General features: G+C 57.8%; 1 protein-coding gene across 1 annotated transcript; it reads left to right on the top strand.

Moving 5' to 3' along the window:
• The first annotated feature begins 6,418 nt into the window (after positions 1-6,418).
• On the top strand, positions 6,419-9,157 carry LOC104262228 (C-C motif chemokine 19). The gene is made up of 5 exons (XM_009818519.2): positions 6,419-6,451; positions 6,742-6,907; positions 8,017-8,140; positions 8,505-8,601; positions 9,137-9,157. Exons 1-5 carry the CDS (start codon positions 6,419-6,421, stop codon positions 9,155-9,157), a joined length of 441 nt encoding a protein of 146 aa, XP_009816821.2.
• Positions 9,158-9,638: the final 481 nt, after the last annotated feature.

The following is a 9,638-nucleotide window of genomic DNA, read 5'->3' as shown; positions in this document are numbered from 1 at the left end:
CATAAGGTGGGACTGCAAGTAGAGGGGGGACAGATCCCTGAGACATGGCTGGAGGGGAAATGGCATCTCCCTGTGCTTGCAAACCTCCTCCAGCGTGCCGAGAAGGAGCAAGTTGAAGGGCTGTACCGCAGCCGCAGTACTATTTGCTTGCATAGACTTCAGACGTGGACTTTGGTCAGTAAAGGTCTATTAAGTCATATAATTGCAATAATAGAATTTGCAGGGCTTAACAGTATCAGCAAAGGCTGTGTGTTGGCTTGAGTAAAGCTTGTAGCTGAGTGTTTCTATCAAGCACGTTTATCTGGCTTGATTGCTTTATTAGGTGGGCATTTAGGTCTGTTATTTTAAGGCTGTGTAAAGAAACTGTGAAGTCCAAGATACCGTCCCAGAGTACGGGATGGGCGCTGAGCTGGCTCCGTGCTGCCCTCTCCTCCACGTGGGAGCATGCGGCCGTCTGCCAAACTGGCTTTTGGACAGGATGCAAAGCAATAAAATATATCCTTTACAACAAAACTCACTCGTTCTGACTGTTGTGATGGGCTTTGGTGGGGTGGGAAGGGCGGCATGGGGAGCTGCCCTACACACCGTCATCCCCCGGGTCCTGGCTTTTGCAGCCCTCCTGGGCGCTGCATCCCCGGGGTGCAGGGGCTGGGAGCTGCTGTGACAGGGGAGGGGGAGCATGCAAGTCCCCTCTCTTGCAGTTGCGTTGCCCAGCAAGGTGAAACTGTCCTGTTTGCTCAGCCATCCCCATCAAGAGGTCCTGAGATGCCAGCAAACATGGGGGCACAAAACACTTTTGTACATGGTGTCTTTTGCTCACGGCCAAGCCTATCCCTCCAAATCTGACAAGCACTGCCTACTCAAAGCAGGGGCTCTGTGCTCCCGTCTGCTTTGGGAAAACAGCATTAAACCAAGTTATTGATGAGGTTGCGCTCTGGCCTGGGCTTTGCGGGAAGCCTGGGAACTGACACCCGCACACTGGGAGTCAGTCGGGGCTGCATTTGCTGGGGACGCGTTGCATCCAGTGCTGCAAGGCTGGCCCTGCCTTCTGCGGGACTCCTTGTTGTGCTGGTCATGGTGTCAGGGGATTGTGAAATAATTGCAAAAACCCCCTAGAAATGAGGCCCAGTCTGCAACCACAAACAGTAAAGCACGAGCAGATGGCAGGAGCGAGCCAGCACAGGAAATCTATACTGGTGTCTCCGTGGCTGCAGATGTAAACGCCACACGGACGTATTTTTCCCTTCAGGTGCTAAATGGGCCTTAGGCTAAGACAGTTAAAAAACATGCACATGGGGATGCTCCAATTTACCCTAAATTTTACCCTAAAAGCAGGGCTTGTAGAAAAGTGCTGGAGTTTGCCCCACACTTGGGCCCTGATACCTGCGCAGGAAGGCATGCGTAAGCATGGACATGGGTGCACAAATACAGCCCCACGTGTGCAATTGCCTGCAGACACATGGGCATTTACACACTGCTTCCAGCTTTCCTGCAGAATGCTGCTTTTGAGGAAAATAAGGTGTCAGGGCTAGTGGGAGCCTCTTGCTGGCAAGGCAGGTGGCCGCAGTGCTGTCAAGGAAACACCTCCAAGGAGATTCCTTGCAAGAGACTGAAGGCAGAGCTATGGGCTGGGACCTGGAGCATGCAGCAGGGGCCAAAACACTTTCCCCACGGAGGAGATGAATCCACGGACCCCAGCTGAGACAAGCAATGTAAAGAAGATGCTCTACGACGATGCTGCAGTGAAGCAGCAGCGGACGATCCACACAGTCATACCCCATGGCAAGGCAAAGCCACTGCTTTGCCCCACGTGCACAAACAGGACAGGGTCAATGCCGCATGTGCCAGGGCAGTGGGTGTGCAAGGGCTGTACAAACCCGTCCTGTGACATTTTGCAGGGAAGGCAAGAAAACTGCACCGGTGTCAAGCAGAGCAAAAAGTTAGGAGAGCTTGGCCACCCTGGAGCAGAGGGCTTCAGTGGCAGTAGAAAGCAGCCAGGCAAGACAGAAACCACAGAGTGCAGCCAAAAAAAGGAAAGTCTTGAACCGAGGCCAAATGATTAGCTCAAGTCATTAGCCGGCACAGACGGTGCTCTGGGCTTGTGCTGGCAGCAGAGCGTGCTGGGCTGCAATGCTGGGCTGAGCTCCAGCAAGGCTCACCTGGAGACACATGCACCAGATCTGTCCCTCCACCCTGCACCGTACCTGGGAAGCAGGAGCTGGCTATGCTGCAGCAGCCCTGGGGGTGCCAAGGGCTGTTTCTGGGGCCGCATGTGTGCTAGAGGGGCTGTGGCTCCCAACTGAAGAGTCAAGGTATTTTTTGCTGCTCTCTCCACCAACACCGCCCTCCTGGGGTCTGCCATGGTCTTGAGAGTGGAGAGGAGATGGAGAAGTGGCTGGTGGGCAATAGGGACTCCCACCCTTCCTGCCCCAAGGTACCTCCCAGTCCTGGCCATCCCTTTGCACCCATCCTGTCCTAGAGGTTCCCAGCCCGGAGCCTCCTCTCAACCCTTTCTTCACCTACATGTAGCTCACAAGTGCACTCCTTTCCCCGTCCTCCGTTTTGCTGGTTGGACCCCCTCGGCTTTGGGGTGTCCTGTTGCTGCTGGTCCTCATTCCACTTTCCCAGACACCCAGGTCTCTCCGCTTGCCTCCCATCCTGCTGGGGATTGCAGACCTGCTCCTGGGCTGCAGCTCTCCAAGGGACGGTGGAAGAGCATCTGCTCTCCTCTGAGGATGACCTGCAGCAGGGCCAACGTGAGCTATGTCCCAGAGCTGCACCAGACCAAGAACCCCACAGCCTCCTCTGCCTGGTGTCAGACTAAGAGCCAACACAGCAGTGAAACGGAGCAGCTGTCAGGGCTTTCGATCCATCCTATGTGCTTTTAGATCTGTCCATAGGTGAGTTTGGGGTGCAGCCTCACCAGGCATCTTTCCTGCCAAGCCACATGGGAGTTGGCAAGGAAATGGCTGACAGGCTGCTTTTTGCAGGTCCCTGAGCTGTTCCCCAACCACCCCCTCCTGGGACCCCTTGGAAAGGATGCAGAGAGGAGGACAAGCAGCATGACGGCAGGGAGCCAGGGCTGGGGGCATCCCACCTGGCTGCTGCCATCTCGGTGCCATCACAGCATGCCCGAGAACATTTGCAGGAAGCACCTGGCTGGGAGACTGCACAGCGCAACGATGATGCTGAGGGACATGTGGGTTGCAGGGACCCCGAGAGATGGGTGCTCGCCTGGTGTGATCGAGTGGGACTCAGCTGAAGGGTCTCAGCCCTGCTGCCCATTGCCCTCAGTGATCTCAAGATCAATAGCATTGAAGGCAATGACTGTTAGGAAGAGATGGACTCTAACAGAGCAGGAATTGGCACCTTCTGCATCCCTTTTAGCCAGATCTTCAGGACCGTCTTTTCTCCCTCCTGGCAAAGTCATGGCTTGTGCATTTTTCCTTAATGCCATTTAAATCAGATTGACTGGGTTCCCTCAGCTGGAGGAGATCCAGCGGGGCCCTGAGCCCCGTGGGCTGGCGGTGTCCCCAGTCCCGGTGCCACACCAGGACTGGGGCTGTAATGGGAGCCGTGTGGGAGGCTCCCCCCTGCCGGGAGATGCAAGGGAAATTGAAACATCTGCAATGCCTGCCCAGTATTTCCCAATGAGGTGAATGCAGCCAGGCCAGATCCTGCCCCAGGGGCTGGCTGTGCCTGGAATTTGCTGAAATTCCCCCTTTGCCCTTTCCAGCTCTGTAGCTTGGAGGTGGAAAGCAGAGCACCGCAAGGCACCCCGAGGAGCGCACCGAAGCACACAAGCCCAGCGGGGAGCAGCTGCCCCAGGGGCTCCCGCAGCTGGCAGGTCTCCGGGAGGGTGGCAGTGTAGCTGGTGCTCCCCGAGGAGAGCCCGGGGATGGAGGTGGTGCTCACATGGCCCATTTGCATTTCGATGGGTTGGATTTCCCATGGGGATCCCCTGCCATGCATGGTTTCAACTTTAATTAACAACTGCATTATTGAGGCTCTGCAGGAATGAGTGCTCAAGGATGCTTCACACTGCCTGTGGTGTCCTTGGGGCTGGAGCTCCAGCCCTCCCAAATTGCTCTGGATGAGGCTTAAATGGGTCCGCCCACACGATGCTCTCCCCTCTTTCCAAATCACAACGGATCCCCTGACCATTCCCTGCCTGCGTGTGCCTCTGAAGAGCCTGGACCCCAAAACATCCCCTCTTCCTCATCTGTGCCGTCTCTTCTGGTCCCCAAGGCTCAGCCCTCTGAGGGGGATGGGGTGACCTTCCTGCATGCCACAGGGATGCACTTCAGAGATGATCAATCTCTTCTTAGAAATCCCACTGACCCCAGTGGAGGGGGGGAAACCAGTCACATTCCCCTTTCACAACGTGAGTGGAAAGCCCCTTTCATCACCCTCCAGTGCCCCTCCTGGGGAGCAGAGGCAACTGGAGCAGCCGTGCTTTCACCCATTTGGCACCCAGACAGCTGCTGGGAGGAGGCAGAGACTTCTTCCTGACTATGTGTCAGTAGGGACTGTGGGCAGCGCGAGGGCAGAGGGTCCCCTGCAGCCAGAGGTGGTTAAGGGGTTTACCCCCAGAAGGATATATTCCCAACACTGGACACGCTGCTTTCAGCTTGTGGCCAGCTGGGAGCCAGCAGCGGGTGGGAGCCCCTTGTGCCAGGGAAGTGGAAGGGGATCCCCCTGCTTGGCACGGGGACCAGGACCCCAGCAGTCATTGGAGGGTGGTCCCACAGGATGGGACACCCAGTACCCGCCATCACCTCTTGCCAGTCCTCAGGCATGCTTTGGTAGCTGCCAAACCCACCGAACGTGCAAGGAGAGGGTTTGCTGTCGTGCAGCACCCCCAGCATCCCTCGCCAGTGGGTCAAGGCTCTGCTTTTGGGGCCCCCTTTTTGCAGGCAGCTTCGTGCTATCAGTCCAGGCCCCGGGGAGGAGCCAGCTCTGGGTTAGGAGCAGCTGCTCCTGGAGGTCTGGCCACCAGCATCAGCAGTGAGAAGCTGTTGTCCTCCTTGCTGTGGCGTCTCTTTGGCAGCGCCCTGGGGAGATCAAGTGGAGACCAGGTCCCAGAGCCAGGCTGCATCCCCAAACCTGCAGGAAGGCTGGGGCTGACGAGTGATACTAATCCTCTGCCGCCTAAATTCCCCTTCCGCCAGCCAAGATTTCTCTCCAACAGCTTGTGAGCGCTAGAAGAAGTTGGTGCTGACTGAAGTTAAGCTGGCACATCCTGTTTGTGCCTCTCATCCTGCCCACCTGCCCCTGCCTAACCCCTTTGGCACAGCGCCGGCTTGGTGGGGTGCAGGAGCGGCCGGAGGCAATGCTCTCCTGACGGAGGAGACCACCCCATGCACGAGGCTGGTGCCAGTGCAGGGATGGAGCACCTTGGCCTGGCTGAAGCCTCTTCTTGCTTCTTACCGTGGAGCAGGGAAGGGGCAGAGCTCACTGTTTCCTACTGCTGAGAGGAGCAGAGGGACCCGCTGAGGCTGCCAGGTCCCAGCCCTGTGGCTTGTCCCCAGATAGATATTTGTCCCTGTGGAAGGACTGTGCAGCGCTTCTCCGCTGAGGTGCAAGGACAGGCACAAAGCTGGAGCAAGGGAGAGGGTGGAGGGATGGAGATCCTGCTCCAGGATTTGTTCACCCCTGTGGGGAAATATTTTCCCTACTATGAATGAGGATTTCCCTGGGTACAATGGGTGCTGTGGCCTCTCTTCCTGTCCCTGGGCCGCTCCAAGAAAAGCCTGGCTTTCCAAACCTCTGAGGCAGCTGCTGGCAGCAGTGAGACCCCCTTCACTGTCCCTTCCCCAAGCTGCACAGCCCCACTGCTTTCAGCATCCCGCATGCCACATATCGGGGCTGAAGCAGGCTGGTTAAGGGACATCACTTGCAGGTGGCACTGGCACAATGGCGAGTCACCATGCCAAGGAGGAACGTCCCCCGTCCCTGTGCTGCTGTGAAGGTTTGCAGCAGGAGCGCTGCTCTTTGCTCCTTGCAGTGCCTGTGCAGCTGATGAGCTGCTGGCACCCCACACTGTGCACACAGCCTCTGTGGGGGATTTCTGCTCTTGTGCTGAGAAAACCTGTTTCCAGGAAGCTCTGTAGCCTTTGGCCATGAGCCCATTTGCTGGGACACCTGGAAACCAGGTTGTCTTTTGGCATGGTGAGATCACGGCCCTGGAGCGGAGCACACTGGATGGGCTCCCCTCCATCCATCAGCCTGCCCTCACATGGGCATTGGGGAGGGCTGGGGGGGTCAGCCAGGCTCCTGCGACAAGATGGGGGGGCTCAGGGGAGCCAGGCATCACCCCAGTACAGATATATACCTAAACAAATGGGCTTGAGGCAAGTTCTCCCCCCCAGAATCAGCGTGTTGAGCCTATGCGATATCTAATGGGAACGTGCCAGAGATGTCTCAGAGGAGGAACTGGGAAATGTATGGGGTGAGACCACCCATGTGCTTGCCCAGGGCCCCAGGGTGCTTCTGCAAGGTGAAGAGACCCTGGAGCTGCTCTGGCCCTGTCCAGCAGCCCCTGTGGCCCCGGTGCTGGCAGCGGAGAGGGCAGGAGCGTGTTTGGCTCTGGGACTGCAGAGCAGCTGGCTGCAGGGAAAGCAGCCGGGATGTTCGGGAACTCCTCAAAGATTAAAATCCAGCCTGTGGCAAGAGTTGTGGCAACTTCCCACGCCTCTTCTCCAAAAGAAAGTGAAAGCCACGGACTGGAAAGATAAATAGGCAGTGGGGAGCACCAGCAGCAGAACGCAGGGAAGCTGTGCAGAGCTCACCTCTCCTGCCTGGAGCACCGTCGCCTCCAGCTCATCCTCTGCAAGACTCACCAGCAAAATGCAGCAGCTGCATCTTCTCTGCCTCAGTCTCCTGGTGCTGAGATGTATCCTGGATGGTAAGAGGGAACCTTTCAGGCTGCCTTTCTTGTGGAAGGGAGAGGATCCAGTTTCTTGCTCCCTTTTGCATTTACAGCAGACTTTTAGAGGGACCCATTGCTGGAGCTCTGCCGCAGCACTCCTGTGTCCTCTGCTTGTAACCTGTCCCAGAGGGACTCTGCCCTGCCCAAAGTCCAGGCAGAAGCCTGCAGGGCACTGGGGTTGGAAAGCTGCACTTGGGAAAGGCCGTGGAGCAATCCTGCCTCCCAGTGCCCCAGCCCAGCTTGTGCACACTGGGCTGGGATCGCCTCCATCCCATTCTGCCCGGCACACCAGGGGAGCATCCCTGGCACCCTTTGGTGTGGGGCAGCTTGGGGGCAAGCGACAGGGCTGGGAGCGGGAGGGAAGGAGCGTGTTAGGGCAGAGTCTGTGTTTGAGGGGCTGCTAGTGTTGGACGCAGGTTTGCACAGGTCACAGCTGTCTGGGGGGGGCAGTGTGTGATACCAGGCCCTCTGCTCTGCTGTGGGGAGCTGGGGAGTGGAAACATCTTGTGGTGTTGCACCATACCTTGCTGCTTGGGATTACAGGCATCCCTGGGCACTGCCAGGCATGACGGGCGTTAAGAGTGAATACAGCATTTGCTTGGAGGGGGACTGAGGTCCCCTATCCTGCAGGGAAGTGCAGACAGCTGTGTCCCTCAGCTGTCACAGGATTGATTGGTGCGGGGTGGGCTGGTGATGGAGTAGCTGCAAAACCAATGATTGCTTCAGCAAATAAAGCTTTAGTCATTCCCAACCCCTCAGGAATGGGTGTCTGTATTGCAGCATCCTGAAGGTGGGTGAACCCCCCCATCCTGCCTTGCTTGCCACAGGTGCTGGCCCAGGGGCATGTAGAAGTGTTGCCCTCTGCCAGTCTGCTGCTTCTCACCTCCTTTGCTTACTGTCGGAAGGAGGCAAAGGGCTCCTGGCACCAGGGCATGGGGGCAATAAAGCTCCGGGGCAGTGTGTGAGGGCATCGCTGGTGGGCACCATCCGCTGGGGCAGCCCCGCAGCCGCTGCACCCTCCAAGGTAAAGGCACAGCTGACCTGGGGAGAGCAACCACAGCCTGCATGGTGTGTTCTTCCTCCAGTGCATGGCGGGAACAACGTCCTCGACTGCTGCCTGCGGACAAGCGAGATGCCCATCCCGCGGCGGATAGTGCAGGATTACCGGCTCCAGCTGGTGCAGGATGGCTGCAACATCCCGGCTGCCGTGTAAGAGCCCCAGGGTGGTGATGGCTGAGGTACAACAGCTCCAGGGTGGTAATGGCCAAGGGATGGACCCTGCAGGGAGGCAGGGAGGGAGGCAGAGCAAGGTGGAGGAGGGACGCTGAGCTGGGTTTGGGGGCAAGGGAATAGGGAGGGGTGTGGAAGAGACCCTGGAGATCAGAGGCTCAACAGAGCAGGACACACCTGCTGGGAGGGGAAAATTTGGGACAAAAGTCAGGGAAGAAAGTCATCCCAAGGTAGACATGGAAGAATGCAGTGAGGGAGGCAGTGGGTGAGAGCTTGAGCTGTGCTGGAGCATCCCTGGGGTGTCCCGCTCACCCCATGGTGTTTTTCCCCATGGGCCTGGCAGGTTCATCACCACAAAGGGCAAGCGCCTCTGTGCCCCACTCCAAGCCCCATGGGTGGTTCGCCTCCAAGAGAAGCTGGATGCCAGCTCTGCCAGGAAGGTAAGACCCAGCCCTGTGCTCAACTGGGAATGTGGGAAGCCCAGAGGTGGGTTTATCCACCAGCAGACAGGCTTTTCCCAGTCTGACTGGGCTGCTGGGAAGAGCTGGGACATGCTCTATCGAGGCATGGATACTTTGTCTTGGTCTCCATCCTTCCTCCCTCCAACTGGGAGCAGTCTGACTCCTCCGCAATCCCTCTTCCACCCCAAATAAATGCGGTCCTGGGGCTGTTGCCCCGCCAGTGCCACCCTGGGCTGAGCCCAATGGGTGCCACAGCAAACAGCAACGGGAGCAAACCCCCCACCACTTCTGCCCTGCAAACTTGGAGTTTGCAACTTGTGTATCTTCACAGGGAGGGCTTGTGATGAGTTTGGTGGGTGCTTTGCAAGCCCTGCCAGGTCCCTGCTTCACCACCATGGCTTGGCCAGGGGATGTCACCTCTTGGTGACCACCCTGACTGCGGGAAGGGACCCTGGGGAGGCTCCTGCCCCAGGCAGCACACGCATAGCAGCTGGGTTTTTTTTTACTTCCTAAGGCCAAACCGCAGGGCAAGTAGGCTCTGAAGAAGCACGCGGCTGGCCCCAGCACCCAGAGCGGGGCCAGCTCCCAGCTGTGAATCTGAAGCTAATGGAGCCGATCTACTTCCACCTCCAGCCATAGGGCCAACCTTCCTCGGGACTCACGCCAGTGTGCAGGGCTGGGCAGAGCCCTGCCTGCTCTCTCTTCTTCCCTCTGTCTCCGGTGTGACCCAGCAACCTGCATCAGGCTGAGCCAGGGGCTGCTGGACCAGAGCCTCTTCCACCTTCAGAGCCTGGAAGCTGGTTGATGGACTGTTCTATGAGATCTGTTTGAGGGCTCTCTGCCTTCCCTTCGGTGTAGCAGGTGTGATCTCCAGCACCTGTCTGATCGCTTTGGTTTCCATCATTAGCCCGAAACCTTCTGCAGTCCTTCTGCACTCCTGGGAAGGGCTGCCAGGATGGGACAAGGTGGGGATGGAGATGTTCCTCACCAGCCATGCACTGTGTTGCTCCCTCGCT

Source organism: Gavia stellata, chromosome Z, assembly GCF_030936135.1.
Source record: "Gavia stellata isolate bGavSte3 chromosome Z, bGavSte3.hap2, whole genome shotgun sequence".
Taxonomy (NCBI): Eukaryota; Metazoa; Chordata; class Aves; order Gaviiformes; family Gaviidae; genus Gavia; species Gavia stellata.
The sequence above is the reverse complement of the archived record's forward strand: the minus strand, read 5'-3'. Positions and strand labels throughout refer to the sequence as shown.

Excerpts from the sequence above, each read along its gene's own strand:
- LOC104262228 (XM_009818519.2), top strand. The coding sequence starts at position 6,419 with ATGTCTCAGAGGAGGAACTGGGAAATGTATGGG. Across the intron at positions 6,908-8,016 it reads GCTGAGATGTATCCTGGATG|TGCATGGCGGGAACAACGTC; the intron begins GTAAGAGGGAAC and ends TTCTTCCTCCAG. Across the intron at positions 8,141-8,504 it reads TGCAACATCCCGGCTGCCGT|GTTCATCACCACAAAGGGCA; the intron begins GTAAGAGCCCCA and ends TGGGCCTGGCAG.